We start from the raw sequence: 25,088 nt of genomic DNA on the forward strand, positions 1-25,088 counted from the left end.
GCCACGGCCTGAAGCAAGGTCCTGAGGGGTGCAGAAGTGAGAGAGACGGCTGCTCCCCATGAGCTGTTTGGGAAGACAAAGACTTAAGTTGCTGAAATCCAAAGAAAGCATGGAAAATTCATGTTCAAGAGTTATCAGAAGCAGCAGAGGCTGATTTCTGGAGGGCTCAGAGGACAGGGTGGAGAGAAGCCAAGTGGGGAAGGCAGTGGGGCCTCAAGGTGAACGACGACATAGCAACCTGCGCAGAGCAGGCCAAACCAAAGCGGACTGCTGGGGACCAGGCTGCAGTGGGGGGCACAGGGTGAGGCACAGCCCACATGGCAAGAAGAGGGTCTGTGATGTGGTGGGGCAGATGGCAGAGCTGGCTCTGAGCCAGGTGGCAGGATGGGAGATATCACTAAAGGTCAAGCTTCTGCAGAGAGTGGCGGGACTGTTGGGGGCCATGGGGGTGGGGGGCGGGCAGACTGCACAACACCAGCACAACACCGAGTATGACACTGGCAGGGACATGGTAAAGAGGGGAGGAAGCTACAGCGGCAGCCCCAGAGGTGGAGCAAAGGGAGGGGCCAGAAGAGGAAGACAGGTGGACCTGCTATGTCACAGGTGGGTAATGCGTGGGAAGTGCCCTTGCAGAACAGAAGGGCTGGGAGAAGAGTAAGAAGGACCCAAAGGGTCAGGCCAAGCCTGCATCTGCTATTAGTCCCAGACGCCATGTCAGGCTGAAGAGAGTAGGACACATAGAAAAATGGGGTTTCCTTCAACCAGAATGCCCTGCACCAGGCACCAGAGCTGCAAAGATAAGGTGGCATCCGAGACAAGTTTCCTATAACTGGGCCCAGCACACGGGGGGTGGGAGAAAGTGTCATGCCAAAAAGGAAAAGACAGCTGTGGGTTTATTGCTGGTGCACACTGAGTTTTAGGTGACACCATTTAAAAACCCAACAGTTGCTACAGACAAGCTCTTTTAAGTTCTATAGGATCCAATGGGTCACATGGACCCTCTCTCCAAAAAATATACATCCATGCATGCATACAGACAAAAATGCATTTAATTTCAGGAAGGCTCACAAATTCCCTGAAATCTGTGGAAATGTCCTGGGGTTTGGGGAGCAATTAAAAGTACAAACAGTGAAACTAAACTTCTGCAGCAAAGAAAGAACTGACAGAGTGAAACGGCAATCTACAGGATGGGAGAAAATCCTTGCAAACCAGAGACCTGATAAGGGTTAATACCCAAAACATATGAAGAAGTTCTCTAACTCAACAACAAAAACCCCCAAAAGAAAACCAACTTAGGCGGGGTATGGTGGCTCACACCTGTAATCTCAGCACTTTGGGAGGCCAAGGCAGGTGGATCACTTGAGGTCAGCGGTTCAAGACCAGCCTGACCAACAGAGTGAAACCGTGCCTCTGCCAGAAATACAAAAAAATAGCTAGTATGGTGGTACACGCCTGTAATCCCAACTACTTGGGAGGCTGAGGCAGGAGAAGTGCTTGAACCTGGGAGGCAGAGATTGCAGTGAGACAAGATTGCACTACTTCACTCCAGCCTGGGCAACAGAGTGAGACTTCATCTCAAAAAAGAAAAAACTACTTTCAAATGGGCTAAGGACTCAAACAGACATTTCTCCAAAGAAGATAGACAAACAACCAATAAGCACGGGAGAAGATGCTCAACATCACTAAGCATTAGGGAAATGCAAATGTAAATCACAGTGAGATGCCACCTCACACACATTAGGATAGCTACTAAAAGCAAACAAATTGGCCAGATGCAGTGGCTCATGCCTGTAATCCCAGCACTTTGGGAGGCCGAGGCGGGTGGATCACGTGGTCAAGAGATCGAGACCATCCTGGTCAACATGGTGAAACCCCGTCTCTACTAAAAATACAAAAAATTAGCTGGGCATGGTGGCGCGTGCCTGTAATCCCAGCTACTTGGGAGGCTGAGACAGGAGAATTGCCTGAACCCGGGAGGCGGAGGTTGCAGTGAGCCGAGATCGCACCATTGCACTCCAGCCTGGGTAACAATAGCGAAACTCCGTCTCAAAAAAAAAAAAAAAAATACAAAAATTAGACCGGTGTGGTGGCCGGTGCCTGTAATCCTACCTATTTGGGAGGCTGAGGCAGGAGAATCGCTTGAACCAGGGAGGTGGAGGTTGCAGTGAGCCGAGATCGTGCCATTGCACTCCAGCCTCGGCAACAAGAGTGAAACTCTGTCTCAAAAGAAAGTAAATTTTAAAAAAAGCAACAAACAAAAACCCCTTAACATAACAGATGTTGGTGGGGATACAGAGAAACAGGAACCTTTGTGCACCCATGGTGGGAATGTAAAACGGCACGGCCGCTGTGGCCAACAATACGGAGGTTCCTCAAAAAGTTAAAAAATAGAATTAGCATGTGACTCAGCAAGCCCACAGCACAGGATTGAACTATGTGAGTTCACTTATATTCGGGCTTTTTTCAATAAAATTTATACTGAGTGTGCCTGCATCTCCTGCCTCCCCTTCTACCTCCTCCATCTCTTCTGCCTCTGCCACCCCGAGACAGCAAGACCAACCCCTCCTCCTCTGCCTTCAAAACGTGAAGATGATGAGCATGAAGACCTTTACAATGATCGACTTCCACTTAATAAATGATAAATGTTTTCCTTATGATCGTTATAATATTTTCTTTTCTCTAGTTTACTTTATTGTGAGAATACAGTATATAATTCATATCACATATGAAATATGTGTTAATGGACTGTTTTTGTTACTGGTAAGGCTTCTGGTCAACAATAGGCTAAGAGCAGCTAAGTTTTAGGGGGGTTGAAAGTTACCTGCAGATTTTCAACTGCACAGGGGTCAGCTGGTACCCCAACCCTTGTGTTGTTCAAGGGTCAGCTGTATATCCAAAAGAATTCAAAACACAATCTCAAAGAGGTATGTTCACTGCAACACTATTCACAATAGGCAAGAGGTGAAAGCAACTTGAATGAGTACTAACAGTTCAGATGAATGGATAAAGAAAATCTGGGCCGGGCGTTGTGGTTCACGCCTGTAAGCACAGCACTCTTGGGAGGCCGAGGTGGCCAGATCACTTGGGGTCAGGAGTTCAAGACCAGCCTGGCCAAGACGGTGAAACCCCGCCTGTTCTAAAAACACAAAAATTAGCTGGATGTGGTGGCGGGCGCCTGTAATCCCAGCTACTCAGGAGGCTGGGGCAGGAGAATCGCTTGAACCCAGAAGGTGGAAGTTGTAGTGAGCCAAGATCACACCACTGCACTCCACAGTGACAGAGAGAGACTCTGTCTTGGGAAAAAAAAATTGGTATAAACACAGTAGAGTATTAGTTGGCCATTAAAAAAAAAAGAAATTGTCATATGCTTCAAAATGGATGAACCCTGAGGACATTCTGTTCAGGGCTATAAACAAGGCAATCTACTCACAGAAAGCCAATTACTGCATGATTCTACTTCTGTGAGGCCCCCAGAGAAGTCTAGCTCTTAGAAACTGAAAGTGGAATGGTGGCTGCCTGGACTGAGGGAAGGGAAACAGGGACGGTGCTTCAGTGGGTACGGAGTTTCCATTTGACGAAATGAAAAAGTTCTAGGGATCAACTTCTCCAAAATGTACATATACTAATACTGCTATACTGCATACTTGAAAATGATTAATGCCTTTTTTTTACCACAATCTGAAAAAACAATACACAAGAAATATGTGTGAAAGGAGAGAGGTGAGGTATCTGGGCCTGGGGGGGCATCGGCAGCCAGAGGAAAGGCTCACCCTATGCCAGGCTGGGCCTGTAGATGAGTGCACCAGGGCCGAGGAATCCTGTCCCTCCTGCTGAGCCTGCTTTTCCACGGGGACTGGGAGATGCCTCCTCCACAGGGAGTACCGCCGCCCCGCCCCCAGCAGCGCCCTGGGGAAGGCAGGGCATGTGGGTATGTGTACTGGGGGCTTCAAAGACAAACTCTGCGACCTCACCCCGTGGCAGAAGTCCAGTCCACATCTGCTGCCCTGTCTGGAGGGAGACCATCAGCACGCGGCCACTGCCGGAGCTGACGCCAGGCGATGCAGAGGGGCAGGGCAGGCCAGGCTCTCCCGGGTGCGGCTCCTCAACACATAAATCACTCCTTGCTGGGGGCAGCCCCCTGAGGTGTGGCGCTGACCTTTCACCCAGACTTAGGACTCTGAAGGCAGGACCGGAAGGAAGGGCAGACCCAGAATCGTCACCAACTGGACCGTGATATTGGCCACGGGGTCGCAGACAGGACAGGCTGCCTGTCATCTTTAATGGTGGTAACTTCAAAGTACCTGGGCACCCTGGGAGGGAAGGAGCAGGACGCCTGAGCCTCTGAAGCGGCCGGCGCTTTCCCAGGATAGCTCTCAGGGAATCCAGGCCCCGGTTTCTCTGTGCGGAGGGGCGGCCAGAGCAAGCAGCGGTCGGACATGCAGGCCGGCACGCAGGGGCCAGGACAGCGCAGGCTGGGCGGGCTGTACTCACCGCGATGCACTGCCGCATGATGCAGCTCTGCTTCATCCGCCCGGGGCCCCCGAACTTCTTCATGTCCTTGCAGAAGTGGCACTCTCCGCACTCGGTCCGCAGGCAGGCCTCGCACTTGCGGCATCGCGTCCGGCGTCGCCGAGCTCCTGCAGTTGTCCGGTTGGCGGCCAACTTCACCGCGGAGGCCGGGCCCAGCTTCCCCTTGGGCCGACCCACAGCCCGGTTCTGCAGGGAAAAGACAGGACTGGTCAGATGGGGAGGCCAGACCCTCGTAAAGGGTGTTAGGGAGCAAACTGCATACCCCAGAAAAACACGGTAAGGGCCCTAAACCCCATGCCTCAGAGTGTGACGTGATTTGGAGATGCGGCTTTGCAGAGGTCATCCCTCAGGTTAAATGAGGTTTTTCAGGTGAACTCTAGGCAGAATAACTGGTGTCCTTAAGAAATGGGGGCATTTCGACACGAAGACGAACACACACGGGGGGAACGTGCATGAAGACACAAGCCTTCCACAGACCACAGCCCTGTCTACAAGCCAAGAAGTGCCAAGGATGGCGGCACACACACTAGGAGTTGGAGGCGCAGGGGAGGACCCTCCCCTAGAGCCCGCAGTGCCAGCTTGGCCCGCCAGCCCACACCTTGACTTCAGACTCCTGGCCTCCAGAATTGGGAGAGAATAAAGGCCCGTTGTTTTAAGCCACCCATTACGGCAGCTCTAGGAGAGGACTACAGAAGGCGCGAGCTTCTGCCACAGCACCCTGCTCAAGGCCTTCCGCGGCCTGCATGCACAGCCTCGGACCCTGCCCACCTTTCCCATCTCCGTCTGCTCCCCAGAAAAGATCGCAAGGGCCACACAGTCTCTCTGTTCCCCCAGCCCAGAAGGCCAACCCCACCTCCCAGGCCACTTGGCTGACGCCCACTCATCCCGCTTGGCCAGTTTATAGGCTACTTTCTTCTGGAAGCCTCTCCTGCCCACCCAGGGGTTCAGGGCCCCTCCTAGCGATTATAAGGGTGTTCACAATGGCAATCATCTGTTCCTATGCCGTCCTTCCCTTTGGGATAGGGCACAAGAGGGCACTTGCCACAGGTGTCTCGTCTACCACTGCACCTCTACGAGCCAGCTCAGCCTGCAGAATGCACTCAACAAACCAGAGCCCCCAGAGAGGATGGGATAGGAACCTTAGGTCCCTGATGTCTCAGACGTTCCCTAGATGGGCTCCAAATGCTCCCTTCCCTGGGACTCAATAGAGACAGTAAATGGACAGAGAGCTGGGCTAGTAGCTAAGCTAGGAAGAGGGCAGCAGCAGCCCCTGCCCTCTGGTTCCCAGCCCGAGTCTCCTGCAGACCCAGGATGCACAGGGGTGCTCTACGCTAGCTGCTGAGGACACCGTCCACAGAGGTCCCCTGTCCACCTGGGACCTGTGGTGGGAAGGACCAGGACAGGAGAGCTTTTGTCTGTGGCATCTTTCTGGAGAGCCCGAGGTGGCTGAGAAATGGTGAAGTCCCTGTCAGGGAGACACATGGCCACCCTGGAAACCAGCTGACCTAACCGGCATCTAACACCTAAAGCCCCTTTTCAGCTAACTGAACACCCTTTGCTCCAGAGTCCTACCCTTTTCATTTCAGCCGTTTGTCATACTTGAATCCCCAGACAAAACCCCATCCTTTCAGGAGCTTATAGGCCCAGAAGAACTGTTACTATTCATCCACTCCAATGGAGAAGAAGGTCCTCATCACAGGGACGCCCCCTCCCACAACACACACAACTCCCCCGAGCACACCAGGGGCTTCTAAGAAACTTCCAACTGCATTGGAAGAAAAACGGCCCCCCTTTCTTCTCCAATACAGCCTCCCCATCATAACTTTCTTCTCCAGTGCCTCGGTCCTTGTAGAAAGCCCACAGCCCCACGTGCCACCCCCTTTGCTGTAAACACCTAAGCAAATCCCTCCCTCCGATTTACCTTCCTGCAGCGTTCAAGAAGCTATGAGGCCCCCATCAGCCTGAGTGGCCCCTCAGGAAGCACTGGGGCTCGGGGCCTCCATCCTGCTCAACCTGCTGTGACCCCAAAGAGGAAAGGGAGGCACTCCCCGATTCTACCACCCTCACCTCCCCCTGCTCTTCCCTAGCTGCTCAGGACCCTCAGTCATGCCTGCCCTCTGCTCTGGGGCAGCCCAACCAGAGGCCTTGTCACAGGGAGGGCAAGCCCTGGACTGCAGGGTTGCCCACAAGCAAGCTGGCCGCCATCAGCCACCTGGGGAAAGGGACTGCCCAAAGCAGCAAAGGGGTCCAGGCACGGTGGCTCACGCCTGTAAGCCCAGCACACTGGGAGGCTGAGGTGGGAGGATCACTTGATGTCAGGAGTTCAACACCAGCCTGGGCAACATAGTGAAACCAAAAAAAATTTTTTTAATTAGCTGGGCATGGTGGTGAACACCTGTAGACCCAGTTACTTGGGAGGCTGAGGTGGGAGGATTGCTTGAGCCCAGGAGTTTGAGGTTGCAATGAGTTGTGATCATCCACTCTGGCCTAGGAGGCAGAGCAAGACTCCATCTCAAAAAAACAAAATTTAAAAAAAGAAAAAGAAAAAAACCCATCCTTACAATTAGGGCCGGGTGCCACCAACGTACTCGCATAGTCCCACTATGATTAGCACCTTTGGGGGTCAGGTCTGCCACACACTGCACATGTCCATCCAGGTCAGGTCTGACCACCCACATGGAAGTAAAACAAGATCAGTTTTCAGAGTGTTCTGGATTTGAGAACGGCACACGAGGGACTGTGAATCTGAAGCTGAGCAGCCAACTGAGAGCAGGCAAGGTGAGGTGAGGTAGAGCTGACGACCGAGATGATAGCCACGACATGTGAGGGTGGGGATTACCCGAGCACCCCATCTGCGGGCACCGTGGCCACCACTTTACCAATGATATTACCTAACTTTCCCAGTAACAGCCCTGTGGAGGATGCCTTCATGTCCCCATTTTTCAGATGGGGAAACTGAAGCCGGTAATTTGCCTGTGGTCCTGGAGCCAGCATGGATGTGTGGACTCGGGAGTTGTGCTCTGAACACACTAGACCACAGCAAATGCATGTGCAACATGCAGCGAGGGGCCCACAGACCCACTGGGATGGCCACACGCTCCCAGAAGGGCTTTCCAGCTACTGCCACAATGCCTTAGTGTGAAGGCTGCCAACAAGAGGTCCAGAGAAGCAGAAACCCAAAAAGATTTCTCCCTGTTATCACTGCCTACAACAGCACTTTCTGATTCTACCTCTCCGAAGGACAGGTGTCCCGTTACCAGCTCACTCCTCAAATACCTGGAACACAGGCAACACTGCCCAGCGTCTGAGGCTTCTAGTCAAGTGTGAAGTGGCCAGCGTGTGGGCCACCTCCCAGGACAAAACCAGACCCCTGGAGCAGGAGAGTCTAAAGATGAGCTTCTCTGGTGAAAAACTGAAAAAATTCCAGGAGTTCAAAGGAACGCCAGGTATCAACAGCCACCGAGTGCCTCTGGCCTCCCTGCCCTGAGGACAGTGTCTGGGCAAGTGAAAACATTGGGCCAATCCAGTCTGAGTGTCGAAGCACTGCAAAACAAGCCCATTTGCCCGCACCTTCCAAAGCGCCTTCTCATCCAACCTGTGGAAAACATCTTGCCTGGACCTCAATGGCGGCTGAGACATCTGGGAAAATCACAGAGCACACACCAGACAGCATCCCAAAAGAAGAGGTGCTGTGGTCTCTCAAGACCTCGATGCGACCCTGTCTAGTCATTGCCAAATCAGGCTAGGGAGACTTCTGCTTTCAGCAGTGGCCCCTGGCTGGCTCATCAAGAGTTGGCTCAGCGATGGGGCAACGCAGGATCCTAATGAAGCCCACTGAAAAACACACAGGTGAGACAGACCTCGGAGGCCTCCATTAAAAAGTCCAACTGCGACTGTGAAGACCCAACCAGAAAACGTGATGGCAGAGTACAGAAAACAGTGACATAAAGGGTGACAAATGGAATCAAAAGGAAGGTGAGTCAACCACAGCTCTCTCCTTTCGGCACACAGCTTCCTCTGTCCTGGTATCTTTTGGGTGCTACTCCAAGTTTCAAAAACCAATTCTTTTTTTTTTTTTTTTTGAGACAGAGTCTGTGTCACCCATGCTGGAGTGCAGTGGTGTGATCTTGGCTCATTGTAACCTCTGCCTCCCAGATTTAAGAAATTATTGTGCCTCAGTCTCCTAAATAGCCACCATACCTGGCTACTTTTTGTATTTTTAATAAAGATGGAGTTTCATCATGTTGGCCAGGCTGGTCTCGAACTCCTGGCCTCAAATGATCTGCCCGTCTCAGCCTCCCAAAGTGCTGGGATTACAGGCATGAGTCACTGTGCCTAGCCTGAAACACCAATTCTAACTTCCACACTCTATCCTACCCCATCCCAGCAAAGGAAGTGATGGCATCCCAGACAGTCATTTTACAAACCAGCATCCCCAACATCAAGGCCACTTGTTGATTTTATCAGCCCAGGAACCATATCCTCAGTTCACTATGAAAGGTTAGGAAAATCTGGAACATAAACACACACACAAACACACACATCAGTATTCCAACACCTATTCTCCATCAGCAACTCAAGGGCATCATCTTTAAAGTGAATACTATCAAGATTTATTCATTCATCCCACCAATAGTTACTGAGTTTCTCTGGTCTACCACATATTCTCCTCCAGAAAAGGCATGGGAAGAACCCCCTCAATCCCTCATCTCTAAATTGTAGTGATTTAAGTTACTTGGATTTCCCTAAATTAAAAAAAGGACATCCTGTGTTTATGAATTGGAAGATTTAACATTGCTAAGATTGATTATACTCCCCAGTGTGATCCATAGACTCAGTTGAACCCCAAGCAAATTCCCAGCTAGGGCCAGGTACAGCGGCTCCTATCTGTAATCTCAGCACTTTGGGAGGCCAAGGCAGGTGGATTGCTTGAGCCCAGGAGTTTGATGCAGCCTGGCCAACAAAGCAAGGCTCTGAGAAAATAAAAAGATCAGCCCAGCATGCTATCACATGCCTGTAGTTCCACCTACTCAGGAGGCCGAAGCTGGAGAATCATTTGAGCCTGGGAAGCAGAGGTTGCAGTGAGCTGAGATCAAGCCACCGTATCCAGCCTGGGTGACAGAGTGAGACCCTGTCTCAAAAACAGAACAAGAATAAAAAAATAAAAACAAAACAAAAACCCAACTGGCTTTTCTGCACAAGCTGACACACTGGCCTAAAATATGAGAGACCCAGAATGGCCAAAACTATCTTTTAAAAGGTGGGGGAGGGGAGCGGGTACAGTGGCTCACACCTGTAATCCCAGCACTTTGGTAGGGCGTGGCAGGTGGATTATCTAACGTTAGGAGTTTAAGACCAGCCTTGACCAACATGGTGAGATCCCATCTCTATTAAAAATACAAAAGTAGCCAGGCATGGTGGCACATGCCTGTAATCCCAGCTACTTGGGAGGCTGAAGCAAGAGAATCACTTGAACTTAGGTGGCAGAGGTTGCAGTGAGCCAAGATTGTGCCATTGCACTCCGGCCTGGACAACAAGAGCAATACCCCATCTTAAAAAAAAAAAAAAGACGCACACTTTCTAATTTCAAAACTCAGTACAAAGCTACAGTAAACAAGACAGTGTGATAGTGGCATCAAGACAGAACTACAGATCAACAGAACAGAAGTGAAAGTCCAGAAATAAACTAACATTTTTGACCAAATGACTTTTAACAAAAATGCCAAGGCAATTCAGTGGGGGAAAGAATGTTCGTTTCAACATATGGTGCTGGGACAAATAGCTATCCACCTGCAAAAGAACAAAGATAGGCCCCTACCTCACACCACATATACAAATTATCTCAAAAATGGAACAAAGACCTAAACGCAGAGCTAAAATCATAAACCTCTTAGAAGAAAACACAAGTGTAAATCTTCATGACTTTGAATTAGGCAAGGATTTCTCAGATATGATACCAAAAGCACAAGTGTCAAAAAAAAAAAAAGATAAATAAGACTTCATCAAAATTAAAAACTTTTTTGCTTCGAAGGGCACTATCATGTGCAAAGGCCCATAGAAGGGGAGAAAATACTTATAAATCATGTATCTAGCAAGCAGTTAGTACTCAAAATATGCAAAGAACTCTGACAACTCAATAATAAAGAGATGAATATGGCAAACGATTTAAATAGCTATTTCTCCAAAAAAGAACCACGAATGGCCAGTAAGCACATGCAAAGATGCTTAACATCGCTAGCTAACAGAGTATGAAATTTGCACTGGAGACTCATTCATGCTGTGAATTATGTATCTGATTTGATGCTAAGTGCCGGGACTACAGAAATGAGTAAAATGTGTTCCCTAGTCTGAAAGGCATTACAGTCTGGAGGGACAAAGACATGCAACCAATATAAATGCAATGCACCATCATGATGATGACAGTAGAAACTAACATCTAGGTTGAGGCCGGAGAATTGCTTGAACCTGGGAGGTAGAGGCTCCAGTAAGCCAAGATCATGCCACTGCACTCCAGCCTGGGTGGCAGGGCTATTTTTGAGACAAGGTCTCCCTCTGTCACCCAGCCTGGGAGTGCAGTGGCATGATCTCAGCCAACCAAAGCCTTGACTTCCCAGGGCTCAGCTGATCCTCCCACCTTGGCCCCCTTAGTAGCTGAGATACAGGCATGTGCCACCACATCCAGCTTTTTTTTTTTTTTTTTTTTTTTTTTGAGAGATGGGGTCCCACTATGTCACACAGGCTGGTCTCGATCTTCTGGGTTCAAGTGACCTGACTGACTTGGCCTCCCAAAGTGCTAGGACTATAGGTGTGAGCTATCACACCTGGCCAAAAGGTAACATTTACTGAAGTGCTGGTCACTCATCAATATTTGTATCAATCATTTTTTTTTTTTTGCTGGTAGAGATGGGGTCAGCCGAGGCTGGTCTTGCACTCCTGGCCTCAAGCAATCCTCCCACCTTAACCTCCCAAGGCTTTAGGATTACAGGAGTGAGCCACCGCATTCTTTATCAATAATCTATGAGGAAGGAATTACTGTTATCTCCATCTACAAGTGAGGAAACTGAGGCATGGCACAGTTAAGTCATCCGCCCGATGTCATACTACCAATGAATGAGAAAGTTGAGATACAGACCCAGGCAGTGGCTTTAAAGCCTGGACCCTGGCATGCTGACCCAAAAGAGATGCCTCATGTCATGGGCAAGGGAGGTTGGAAAAGCATCCCAGAACATAGGAGGTAGTGACTAAGGTGGGTCTTAGAGGGAGAATAGGACCCCGCATGCCAGGGGTGGGAGTGGGGTTATGGAGTGGATATTCTAGGCAGAAGGAAGAGAGAGAGAGATGTGAAACTGCATGACACAGTCAAGGAACTGCAAATAGCTCAACACAGCTACTGGAAAACAGTTCTGAAGTGGCTGGAGCCTCATCCTGCAGGGCCTTGTCTGCCACAGTAGGAAACTGGACCCATCAGAGTAAGTTAAAGCCTTCACGTCATGACTGTATTCTGGCAACGGTGAGGGGAGTGGATATTTTTGGGGCAGTGGGCAAGACAAAAGACAAGATCAGTTGAAGATGATGAAGGCAGGAGCGGAAGCAATGGAAGGAATGAAGAGCAGGGGATGATTCAGGAGATGCTTTCAAAATGGACCCAGTTTTCGAAAACCCGGTGATTAGCTGAACGTGGGGTACACAAACTGAAGACTTCTGGGGGGCTCTGAAGCTTCCAGCTTGAGCAACAGGAGAACAAGGGGACTAGGGAGAGGGCAAGAAACAAGGACTGTCGTGGACATGTGGAATCTAAGGGACCCATGGGACATCCAAGGAAGGTGTCATCCAGCAAGCAGGTGGGACCAGAGCTAAGGTATACACCTGAGAACCAACACTACATAGGTGTTCAAATTAGTTAAGTCCATGAGGATGTCCGGGGTAATGGCAGAGTGAAAAGAGAATCTTCAACAGTCCCTTCAAGACTGAAAACATTCAAGGTGCGAGTGACGAAAAGCAACCTGCTGAGAAATGGCCAGAAGGGCCAGACAGCAGGAGGCGGTGGCATCACGAGAGCAAAGGAAGTTTCAAGAAGGGATCGCCACCATGCCCAGCTGATTTTTGTATTTTTAGTAGACGGGGTTTCACCTTGTTGACCAGGATGGTCTCGATCTCTTGACCTCGTGATCCACCCGCCTCGGCCTCCCAAAGTGCTGGGATTATAGGCGTGAGCCACCGCGCCCGGCCACGAGTTTCAACTGCCAAGAGAAGTGAGAAAAACAGTAAAACGTAGCTGTATGTTTTTACAATAAAGACAGTCCCAAGTTTTCTGCCAAAGTAACCCAAATAACATTACACTGACAGCCCCACAAGGGAAGGCCGTAGGTCCTCCGAATTTCTTTGTGCATGCTAATGTTGCACTGTATCACACCACACAGCCATATTTATCTCAATACTATGCCTGTCTGCAAATCTGCAAACGTAATGGACAGCCCAGGAAAAGCTGGATTTTACCAGTGTTGCAGGCCCCTTAACACACACCTGGAAACTCCGGGGAGGGCTCTGGGTTTTTTAATATATACAGAGTAAGGAGCAAGAGAATAAAAACGCAAGAGCTACCAGAAAGCCCAGGGGATGGGAAGACCTCTGAAGAATCTGAGAAAAGCTAAACACCTCTTCCTCCAAAAATGTATATAGGCACAAAGTAACAAAATTTTTGCATACATTTTCAAAAAGGCTCAGAAACTCCTGACTTAAAATTTAACTCTTTAAGAAGCTATAGGCTGGTTGTGGTGGCTCACACCTGTTATCTTGGCACTTTGGGAGGCTTAGGCGGGCAGACTGTTTGATCCCAGGAGTTCAAGACCAGTCTGGGCAACACAGCGAAACCAAAAAACACAAAAATTAGCCAGGTATGTTGGTGCCACTGCACTCCAGCCTGGGCAACAAAGTAAGACCCTGTCAAAAAAAAAAAAAAAAAAAGCCAGAAGTGGTGGCTCACACCTATAATCCCAGCACTTTGGGAGGCAGAGACAGGTGAATCATGAGGTCAGGAGTTCGAGACCAGCATGGCCAACATGGTGAGACCCCGTTTCTACTAAAAATACAAAAATTAGCCAGGCATGGCTGTGCGCCTGTAGTCCCAGCTACCCAGGAGGCTGAGGCAAGAGAATCACTTGAACCCAGAAGGTGGAGGTTGCTCTAGCCTGGGTGACAGAGTGAGACTCTGTCTCAGAAGAAGAAGAAGAAGAAGAAAAAAAAAGCATTCGGACAAATACCTGTTGCATGTGGGGCTTAAAAGCTAGATGATGGGTTGACAGGTGCAGTAAACCATCATGGCACATGTATAGCTGTGCAACAAACCTGCACATTCTGCACATGTATCCCAGAACGTAAAGTAAAATAAAATATAATATAAAAAAAAGCTATAATGGGTAACAATAGTTCTATGACCACATAAAATTCTGAGAGATTTTCTTCTCCATAATTTCCTGATTTTTTTTTTTTTTCAAGAAGCTTGTAGTCATTTTTATTTTTATTTAAAAAATTTTTTGGCCGGGTTTGGTGGCTCACGCCTATAATCTCACCACTTTGGGAGGCCGAGACAGGCGGATCACCTGAGGTCAGGAGTTCAAGACCAGCCTGGCCAACATGGTGAAACCCTGTCTTTAAAAAGAAAATTTTTAACCCAGTTGCGGTGGCTCACACTTGTAATCCCAGCACTTTGGTAGGCCAAGGCAGGCAAATCATGAGGTCAGGAGTTCAAGACCAGCCTGACAAACATGGTGAAACCCTGTCTCTACTTAAAATACAAAAATTAGCTGGCATGCACCTGTAATCCCAGATACTCAGGAGACTGAGGCAGGAGAATTACTTGAAACCGGGAGGTGGAGGTTGCAGTGAGCCAAGATCACGCCACTGCACTCCAGCCTAGGTGACAGAGCAAGAATTCTGTCTGGGGAAAAAAAAAAAATTTTTTTTTTTTTTTTTTTTTGAGAAATGGGCTCTCACTCTGTCACCCAGGCTGGAATGCAGTGGGCCATCACTGCAGCTTCCAACTCCTGGGCTTAAGCAGTCCTCCCACCTCAGCCTCCCACCTCAGTCCCTAGCTGGGACTACAAGTATGTGCCATCACATCTGGCTAGTATTTGTTCTTTTTTGTAGATGCGATTTCACCATGTTGCCCAGCTGGTCCCAAACACCTGAGCTCAAGCCATCCACCTGCCTCAGCCTCCCAGAATGGTTGGGATAACAGGCGTGAGCCACCGCACCCAGCCTGTAGTCCTTTTTATAGAAAAAAATAAAAGCTATTTTTTCTTCAAGGATTAAAAAAAAAAAAGGCTGGGCATGGTGGCTCATCCCAGCATTTAGGGAGGGGAAGGCGGGCAGATCACCTGAGGTCAGGAATTGGAGACCAGCCTGACCAATATGGAGAAACTCCACCTCTACTAAAAATACAAAATTACCCAGGTGTGGTGGCACATGCCTGTAATCCCAACTACTCGGGAGGCTGAGGCAGAAGAATCAATCACTTGAACCTGGGAGGTGGAGGGTGCAGTGAGCCAAGATCACACCATTGCACTCCAGCCTGGGTAACAAGAGCGAAACTACACCTCAAAAACAAAATTAAAAGACTGGCCAGGCTCAGTGGCTCATGCCTGTAATCCCAACACTTTGGGAAGCCAAGGTGGGAGGACTGCTTGCGGCCAGGAGTTTAAGATCAGCCTGAGCAACATATCAAGACCCCATCTCTATATAAATAAAAAATAAAAAATTAGTAGCTGAGTGCAGCAATGCGTGCCTGTAGTCCTGGCTACTCGGGAGGCTGAGGCAGGAGGATCACTTGTGCCCAGGAGTTCAAGACTGCAGTGAGTTACAATCACATCACTGTATTCCAGCCTGGGTGACAGAGCAAGACCCTGACTCAAAACAGAAAAATATTCTTCTCCCTAACAGCGCTCCTTTAAGAGGCATCTCTTCAACTTGGAAAGCAAGCTCAAGAATTTTCTGACACATTCTGTACTAGAGAAGCAAACACAGTCTGTGGGAGAAGGTCCCATCAAGGGTGCACACCAGCAAAGAGCGAGGAAGTGGTCTCCCGCCAACATGGCTCACTTGCCCGAGGCCCACCCTCGGATCCTGTCCCACAGGCTGTGACACTTGGGAAAACCCAGGCTGCTAAGGGAAGGCATGGGACAGACAGGCCAGCCCAGCATGACACAGATCTCAGGTAGGGATGAGACGTGCATCAGAGTTTTGGCTGCTGGAAGGTGGAGGCTTGGAAGGTGGAGCAGCTAAAACTCTGATGGGGTGGGAGTGAGGGCTACACCACCTACAGAGATGGACGGGGCAGCAGCAACCTCCTCCGAGCCACCTGGGCCTCCCTCAGAGGAGTCCTTTCATCCAGCAGGGGGCGAGTCTACTTGTCCATCCACACTCCAGGACTTGGCAACCTCTTCTTATGAGGACCTTCTCCTTTGGTGCCAAACGCACTCAGCAGGGTGAGGCAGAAGTAGAGAAACTTCTGAGAAGAGCTGGGTCTGGAGCCTGCAAGCTGGAGACTCCAGAGACCGTTGCTCGGCTTTGGAAGATGCAAATGGCTTAGAGATCCTCGGAAGGAGCCACTCTTCTCAGACCCAGGCTGAGAAAACTGCCGAGTAAAGCGTGCAGGGAGGCGAGGGGAGTGTCCCCCAGGTGCAAGGTACCTTAGCTGACAAACACCTTCTCTGTTGGGACTAGGGGACAAACCTGCTGCCTACTGCCCTGGCTTAGATGTCGCCTCTCTCAGTGCACCAAGTGAGAAAAAAAAAAAAATCATGAAGTGAACAACACAACCTCAAGTCGTTGCTAAGGACTCCACAAGTGCCACAACTGGCCTATCCAATGTAAGAAGGAAGAAGAAAAAAAACTGGCTATGGGGAATACAGGTCCTTTTCTTTAGATACAGTCTCACTCCTGTCACTCAGGCTGGAGTGCAATGGCGCGATCCCTGATCACTGCAACTTCTGCCTCCTGTGTTCAAGTGATTCTCCTGCCTCAGCCTCCCTATTAGCTGGGATTAAAGGCACTGGCCACCATGCCCGGCTGATTTTTGTATTTTTAGTAGAGAGGGGCTTTCGCCATGTTGGACAGGCTGGTCTTGAACTCCTGACCTCGGGTGATCTGCCCGCCTCGGCTTCCCTAAGTGCTGGGATTATAGGCGTGAGCCACCTCGCCTGGCCTCCTTGACTTCTGTTAAGGTCCTCTCTTAACAGAAGTCTGTCTCAGGAGTGGCAGAACCCGAAAACATGTTTTTAGGCCCAGAGACACAGTAAGTCTTCCAGTGTCAAAAACTGTATCTACAGGCCATAGGGTGTGACCAAATTTAAAAACAAACAAAAATCAGCTAACAGGAACTCCAATCCTGAAACAGCAAAGCTGAGTGGAGACATCAAAGCCCAGTTGACATAGAATACCGACATCCTATGAATGAATGACCGAATGCCCCAGAAATAGCAAACTGTCGCAGGATTAAGTAGACCCCAAATTGTAATGAAAACGTTCAAAGCAGGAATTGAAGTATGAGCTATGGAACAAGACTTTGAGAGCCATTCACACGTGGGGCTACTGACTTGATAAAGTTCAAGCCAAAAGCCCTTGAATCGTTGCTGAGTTAATCCAGTCCGAAAGATCCGTTTGATTCACAACACCGCAAAAGGCACACGTGCCTGAAAATTCTCCAGCAAAGCTGAGAAAATAAAAATCAACTGTCTGTTATGTAAAACCACTTAATACTACGACGTGTGATACTATTTAAGCGCAGCCTATAGTCCACTTCCTCAATTGCACCTAATGATAGGGGGAAAAAAGTTCCCACATTTGGCTGGGTCATTCCAAAACACCTTTATCCCACCGGGATTATAAATAAGCATCTAGTTCACCCAAGTCTGTCCAATGCCACATGCTAACTCGACCCATCCCATTCTTAATTTTTCGGATATGGCTACCTGGCCTGTGTCCTGTTCCGAATATTATTCTGCAAATTATACTTCGTAAAGCCTCAACTTTGTTCGCCCTCTCCCTAAACACGAACCTTCCCGTAGTAAATTCACGCCATAAACACACCCAGGGCTTTGTTTTATACACAGATTTCTCCCCCTGGTCCCGAGAGAGGCTGCTTTTCCTTCAGAATCCACCGAGGCCAACTCCTGCCATCTGGGGTCGCGGCTTCCTCCGCCGCTCCGCCGTGCGGACTCGTCCGGGTTCCGGGTGGCCCGTGCCGGCCCGCGGCTCGCACTCCTTCCTGTCTCCGTCTGCCCACGGCGGGTGGCGGGCGTGCGGCGCCCAGACAAAAGCTCGGGCCGTCGGGCCCACGGGCCCCGGGCCCCAGGGCGCTCCAGCCCCGAGGCCGAGGGTCCCGGCGCAACTTTGCTAACGCAGAAGCAGGAGGCGCCCGCGCCCGCGGGGTCCGGGTGCGCCCGGGGCGGCCGGCACGCGCGTGGGCCGCGGGCGAGGGCGCCAGGGTAGGGCGCGGCGCGCCCCGCGGCCGCCCGCAACTTGCCCCGGGCCGTGGCCCGCGCCCGGCAGGCCCGCCCGACGGCGAGGCCCGGCGGCCCACATTGTCCCCGCGGCGCTCGGCGGCGCCCAGCGCGCTCGCCCGGCCGCACACGCCCCCTGCCCGGGCCGGCTGCGGGCCTGCCGCGCTCCTCCACGCCCCGCTCGGGCCCGGGCCCGGCCGCCCCGCCGGCGGCGGCGGCAAAACTTTCTCCTCATCGCGGCGGCGGCGGCGTCGCGGCCGCCCTCGGCGCGTCAGGCAGGCGGCCGGGAGGTCGGGCGGCGGGTCCCTCCCTCAGCCCCACCCCGGGCCGCCGACCTGGTCCGGCTCCGATTCATAGTCGTCGTCCTCGGCGCTCACGGACATGGCCATGGCTCATGGTGGGCCCAGGCTCGCGCGCGCTGACATGGCTGGAGCGGCGCCGCCGCCGCCGCCGCCGCCCGCCCGGAGCAGGCTCGGCTCGCCCTGGCTCGGGCTCGGGCTCGGGCTCGGGCTCGGGCTCCCGCTGCCGCGAGGAGGGAGCCGCGCCGCGCGCCTCGCACGCCCGCGCGGGAGGGGGCGGGGAGGGGCCGGCGAGGGAGGGCCGGGGCGCTCATGCATATGCATGAGGCGAGCCAGGAAGGGGCTGGCCCCCCGGGCGGGCGGGCCAATGGCGCGGCCGCGGCACTGGGGCCGCACACAAAGGGAGCCCGGCCTGCGGTGACACGGGGGCGGGCCCGCTGAGGGCGGCCCCTCGCGGCCGAAGCACCGGGACTGGGGCTGCGTGGGGGCGTGCCCCGCGCCCCGGCCCGCGCGCCGCGGGATGCACATGGGTGACTGCACGCCGCCACCGCTGCAACAGGAAATGCATGCCTGGCCTGGGGTGGGGTCTTTTGTGTGGTCCCGTGGGGCGTCTCGCGGGAGTCCGGGGGTGCCCGGGCCGTGGGGGACGACCCTGCACGCGACGCCAGGAGCGGCTCCCCAGGTCCCCAGCAGCGGGCACACGGGCTCCCGCGTTTGCACTCGCTCCGGGACCAGGGCCTGACGCGCACGAACCCAAGAGTCCCCGACCCAGAGCCTGCAGGCCCGCTGCCCAGGATAGGATCTGGGCGCCCAGTCTCCCCCGACGCGGGCGGTTGGGCTGGGGCGGCCTTCTGGCGCTGCACGCCAGGCACTCGGGTTCGCCTTTGCAGGTCAAGTAGTGCAGGCAGGAGTCCCATTCGAGCCGCCTGACGGGGGCTGTCAGAATGCCCTGACTCTGCCCTGAGGTGGGCACCCCACTGCCTTGGACAGGAACCCTCTTCTGAGTCGACCTTGGAAAGGTGGAGGACGCTGTAGGCCTGATCACAGCTCTCCTAGGAGACTGGCCGCCCCCTAGGCTGGCTGGGAAGGTGTGGGTTTCTGAATTCTTAAACTGCAAAGGTTCCTAGTGCTCACTCCAGCTGCAGCCCACTTCTGAAGAAAATTGTTGCTGGAAACCCGGATCTTCATTCAAAAAAAAAAGTATATCGGGCACTTAAGCCAGCAGCCCTTACTCTGAAAGAAGAGTTCATGACCATTAGGTAGAACGACCAGTGCTGTTATAAGCATCAAAACCATAGCTAAACACAGGCTAAAAAGGACTTGGCATACATACCATCCACCTGTCCAAGGTAACACTAAATATGAACACCTGTAACTATTCAGTTTCTCCATCTATACAAGGGGAAGGATTTACCAAGGGATGGATAACCTTCTGTAAAAAGATCAGAGTCTTTCTCAAGAATAAGCCATGAACTCAGGTGACCAACTCTCCAATGGCCATCTGTTAGTCACATCCAGGCCACTGGCCACGAAATCCAGTGAGAACAGAAGGGATGGGCAGGCTGGTCCTGGACTGGCCTTTCAAAGAAGGCAGGCCGTGTGCTGGAAACCTTGTAAACAAAACTCAGGAAGCTTCTAGAAAAGTCAGCAAAAATGAATATGCAGGGATGTCAGTTTCACCGAGTAGATTTTAAAGTCTGAAATTTACACAACCACTATAGAAAAAAAATCCGAGTCGACTTGCTGAAACATATCTGTTTTGAGTTTCCTTTCTCACTCCCCCTCCTTTTTGGGGGGAATCTTGTTCTGTCACCCAGGCTAGAGTGCAGCGGTGCGATCTCAGCTCACTGCAACCTCCTCCTCCCGGTTCAAGCGATTCTCCTGCTTCACCCTCCTGAGTACCTGAGATTACAGGCACCCACCACCATGCCTGGCCAATTTTTGTATTTTGGTAGAAATGGGATTTCACCATCTTGACCAGGCTGGTCTTGAACTCCTGACCTCATGATCCACCTTGGGATCACAAGGACTCCCAAAGTGCTGGGATTACAGGCATGAGCCACTGCACCTGGCTCATTGCCTTTTATTTTGAGACAGTCTTGGTCTGTCACCCAGGCTGGAGTGCAGTGGTGCGATCTTGGCTCACTGCAACCTCCACCTCCCGGGTTCAGGCAATTCTCCTGCCTCAGCCTCCTGAGTAGCTGGGATTACACGGGGTGCTACCATGCCCAGCTAATTTTTGTATTTTTAGTAGAGACAGGGTCTCACCATGTTACCCAGGCTGATCTGGAACTCCTGGCCTCAAGTGATCCACCTGCCTCAGCCTCCCAAAATGCTGGGATTACAGGCGTGAGCCGCCATACCTGACCATCACTCCCCTCATATTTTTCAGAATTTTCTCAAAGTTACAACAAAAACAAAAAGCTAAAGAATACACCCTGCACCTCCCTCCACCTCCTATCACTCCATTCCCAAGGGGCTCAGCTTTTTAAAAGCTACCTTGTTGGCTGGGCACGGTGGCTCACGCCTGTAATCCAACACTTTGGGAGGCCAAAGAGGGTGGATGGATCACCTGAAGTAAAGAGTTTGAGACCAGCCTGGCCAATCTGGTAAAACCCCGTTTCTACTAAAAATACAAAAATTAACTGGGTGTGGTGGTGCACACCTGTAATCCCAGCCACTTAGGAGGCTGAGGGAGGAGAATCACTTGAACCTGGGAGGCAAATGTTGCAGTGAGCTGAGATTGTGCCACTGCCCTCCAGCTGGGAGACAGTGATATTCTGTCTCAAAGAAACAAAACAAAACAAAGCAAACAGAGAAGGAGAAATGTCTGTAAGCAGGAATAATTTTTCTCAAAGGTTTTTCCCATTACTAATCAGGAGCAAAACAATTATCTTGAGGTTGATTTTCTTTGAGGACTCTCAAAGCTCACTTCTGAATTTAAGGAAGTAAAAAGACACAGTTCTCAATTATCATGGCTCAAAGAACGGAAAGGAAAAGGGTGGACAAACAGAAGTTGCCGCTAACACAAACTCCCTTACTCCCTTTAGATCATTTCAGAGATAGAAGGGGGTCTCACCTGACCCCCTCACTTCACAGGTGAGGAAATGAAGGCCCAAATACAATTAGGAAGTGGCTTTCAAGACCAGAGTCTCTTATATAACACCATCCAGAGAAAGACCTCCCTCCAGGGGCCTAGGCACTGACAGCAGCCTCAAGCATGTTCAGAGTGCCAGGCCCAGTGCTAAGTCTGCTGTAGACATGATCTCACTTCCTCCTTTAAACAGCCCAGTGAGGTGGGTACCATTGTTTACCCACTTGACAGATGAGACTGAGACGCACTGCCTCGAGGAAGGGAAAGAATCTAGATCTGACTCCGTAGGCAATTGGAGCCTGGGCTGTTAACCACGCCACTCTGATGTCTCATGCCAGGGACAGGGAGGAGGATGGCAAATGAGACAGGTGTAATCATCCAAGTGACAAACTCAGGCTGAAGCAGAAGATTGCTGGGCGCGGTGGCTCACACCCGTGATCCCAGCACTTGATCACGAGGTCAGGAGTTCGAGACCATCCTGGCTAACATGCTGAAACCCCATCTCTACTAAAAATACAAAAATTAGCTGGGCGGGGTGGTACGCGCCTGTAATCTCAGCTACTCATGAGGCTGAGTCAGGAGAATCGCTTGAACCCGGGAGGCAGAGGTGGCAGTGAGCTGAGATTGTGCCACTGCACTGTAGCCTGGGCAACAGGGTGAGACAAGAAAGAAATGAAAGAAAAGAAAAAAGAAAATTAAGTGTCCCTTACTAGATGCTGTAAATTCTGTATTCCAGGTTCAAATCCAATCCCAAGGTGGCTATCTGATCTAGCAAGGGCCAACTGTGGAACCAGGAGGCCACAGTGAGGACATGACAACGTAGTGGGTTCCCTCCAAACACTAGGAAGGCCACTCTCCTGTCACCTTTGACAAATTCCTCTTTTGACACTTGCAAAATGCTTCTTACTTCTCTACTGCCCTCAATCAAGTTTCCTTTACTTAACCGGCGCACACAATTATCCAACATCTGTTTTGTATTAATAGTGTGCTGGACTGTATATAAAATACAAATTATGCCAGCCTTTGCCTGACGGAATTGCCAAATTAAAATTTAGCATTTACACTGTGATTTTGAGTGGCCCTCCCTCCCTCTGTCCTCGTCTTTGAGTGATCCTAAGAATTAACCCTCTCCCAATTCCACTCCTCCGAGGCTTACTTATATTCTAAGAAAGAGCTCCCCAAAGCTGATGCCACCCAGCCAGTTGGATCCAGAACTTTCACCAAGTGATGTGGAAATAAACAAAAACAGATGGAAGCCAAGTCCTCCTCCATCACAATTGTCACTCACTTCTCTGCTTTCTCTCTGGGTGTCATGTGCATTTCTGATCTGCTTATCAGAGAGTGAGAACTCAGAAACGACCCCTGGCTGTTGAGAGGTTTTGTCCAAACTCAGCTGTGCCAGGCAATGTGCGAAGGTGAAAGGAGGAAAGACAGGAAGACTGATGACACTGAGTTAGTCACCAGCCTCTCCATGGCCACTTCTAGGAATGGCCGTGAGGAGCGCACACTGGGCAGCAGCTGTCCCCTGGACTCTGGCTTACCCAGGGGGAGGGGCTATCCAAAGTGAAACCCCTTTTCTTGTGCCCGTGTCACAAAGGCCACAGCTAAAGCTTGAGAACATCATTTTCCAGAGGCTCAAGGTAGGGAAACAGACGGATCCTTTTTATGTGAAGACCAGTGACTGGCTGGTACCCTCTTGAGCCAGTGGACACCATTTGTAAACATGACCCTAAAGAGGGAACAGAATTAACTCAGGCCTGTAATCCCAGCCTTTGGAAGGCCGAGGCAGATGGATCACTTGAGGTCAGAAGTTCTAGAGCAAACTGGCCAACATGGTGAGACCCCCTCTCTACTAAAAATACAAAAAAATGGGCTGGGTGCAGTGGCTCATGCCTGAAATCCCAACACCTTGGGAGGCCGAAGGGGGTGGATCACGAGGTCATGAGTTCAAGACCAGCCCAGCCAAGATGGTAAAACCCTGACTCTACTAAAAATACAAAAATTACCCAGGTGTAGTGGTGGGTGCCTGTAATCCCAGCTACTCGGGAGGCTGAGGCAGAGAACTGCTTGAACCCAGGAGGTGGAGGTTGCAGAGAGCCAAGACTGTACCACTACATTCCAGCCTGGGTGACAGAGTGAGACTCTATCTCAAAAAAAAAACCACAAAAAATTCGCCAGGCATGGCGGAGGTTGCAGTGAGCCCAGATCGCGCCACTGCACTCCACTCCAGCCTGGGCAACAGAGCACGACCCTGTCTCAAAAAAAAAAGAAAAAAAGGGTAACAGAGCAGGAGGTCTGCAAAGGGTTGCTTCCTACACAAGTAATAATTTATGCCTAACAAGCAATTGAGAATGTGCGCTTCAGTTATTTTACTATTATTTTACCATTTGTCTCTGCTTTTCAGTAGACTTGCCCCTCTTAACAGCAAAAGCAGAAGGTCTTTTGGAGAGTTATTTTTCTGACACAATGTAAATAAAAGGAACTTTCTAATCACTTAACATAGGACTCCAGGGCTACCTGGATAAAATTGTGATCCAAACAGTGACAGTAGGACAGGCCAGGGCTGCTGTTATTTCTGTTAAGAAAATTCCTAATGTTACTCAATTGCTTTTTATTTTTCCCCTGGAGAGTCATTCCACAAGCATTTAAAAAACCACATATATTCATCATATGAGTCCTTTCAATAGACTAAGCTTTCTGTTACGTGGGAATCCTTCTCCTAATTATGTCTCCTTACATTACCAAAAACCAACCAATAAATATTTACATTCACTGGAAGATGTGTGAGTGTGCAAAGGACTTTTTTTTTTTTTTTTTTTTTTTTTTGGTGAGACAGAGTCTCACCCTGTTGCCCAGTCTGGAGTGCAATGGTGTGAACTCACCTCACTGAAACCTCCACCTCCCAGATTCAAACAATTCTCCTGTCTCAGCCTCCCGAGTAGCTAGGATTACAGGCACCTACGACCATGCCCAGCTAGTTTTTGTATTTTTAGTAGAGACCTGGTTTTACCATGTTGCCCAGGCTGGTCTTGAACTCCTGACCTTGTGATCCGCCTGCTTCAGCCTCTCAAAGTGCTGAGCCACCGTGCCAAGCCAGGATTTTAAAAAATTAACTAATTTAACAGATGACTGGCATTGATCTGAGACATGTTTTTCCACCACTTGCCCCATTCGCAACGCCTCTGCTGACCTTAGAAAGTTACTTTTCTTCTCTGTTCACTTCCCTACCAAAATCTACCCTAAGGCTGAGTGAGGCAATTTGAACGACACAGGTGGGTTCACTTTATAAACCACCCCCACCTGAAAACATGAGCAGCTAAATATATGTAAAATGCCAGTCTAGTTCTGGCCTATAATCAAGGCTTCTGTAATTTAATGACATTTTGGAAACAAGATCCAATCTCCCCTTTGGTTTGCTTCCTAAACAGAGCACCCAACCCATTGTCTAGCCCATCATCCTCCAAAAAAGGACCTTGGAGAAATAAGATCTAAAGTTCTGTGGACCCTGGTCTCAAAGCAAAAGCCCACATCCAAAGGTTCTTCAAAATAAGATGATAGGCCGGCATGGTGGCTCACACCTGTAATCCCAGCTTCTTGGGAGGTCAAGGCGGGCAGATCACTAGAGGTTAGGAGTTTGAGACCAGCCTGGCCGACATGGTGAAACCC

The 25,088-nt window shown here is 50.6% G+C and overlaps 1 protein-coding gene across 27 annotated transcripts in view; it reads right to left on the reverse strand.

The window, feature by feature from the left end:
* The window catches only part of KDM2B (lysine demethylase 2B), a 161,456-nt gene that overhangs the window by 18,317 nt on the left and 118,051 nt on the right, over window positions 1–25,088 (reverse strand). For 26 of the 27 annotated variants that reach the window (XM_078337465.1, XM_078337461.1, XM_078337460.1 and 23 more), the window contains one exon: window positions 4,492–4,716. In XM_078337465.1, the coding sequence (XP_078193591.1) occupies window positions 4,492–4,716 (225 nt within the window). Of the gene's footprint in view, window positions 1–4,491; window positions 4,717–18,364; window positions 18,621–25,088 lie in introns of those variants that run through there. The other variant, XM_078337475.1, reaches the window with a different exon arrangement.

This window comes from Callithrix jacchus, chromosome 9 (assembly GCF_049354715.1).
Source record: "Callithrix jacchus isolate 240 chromosome 9, calJac240_pri, whole genome shotgun sequence".
Taxonomy (NCBI): Eukaryota; Metazoa; Chordata; class Mammalia; order Primates; family Cebidae; genus Callithrix; species Callithrix jacchus.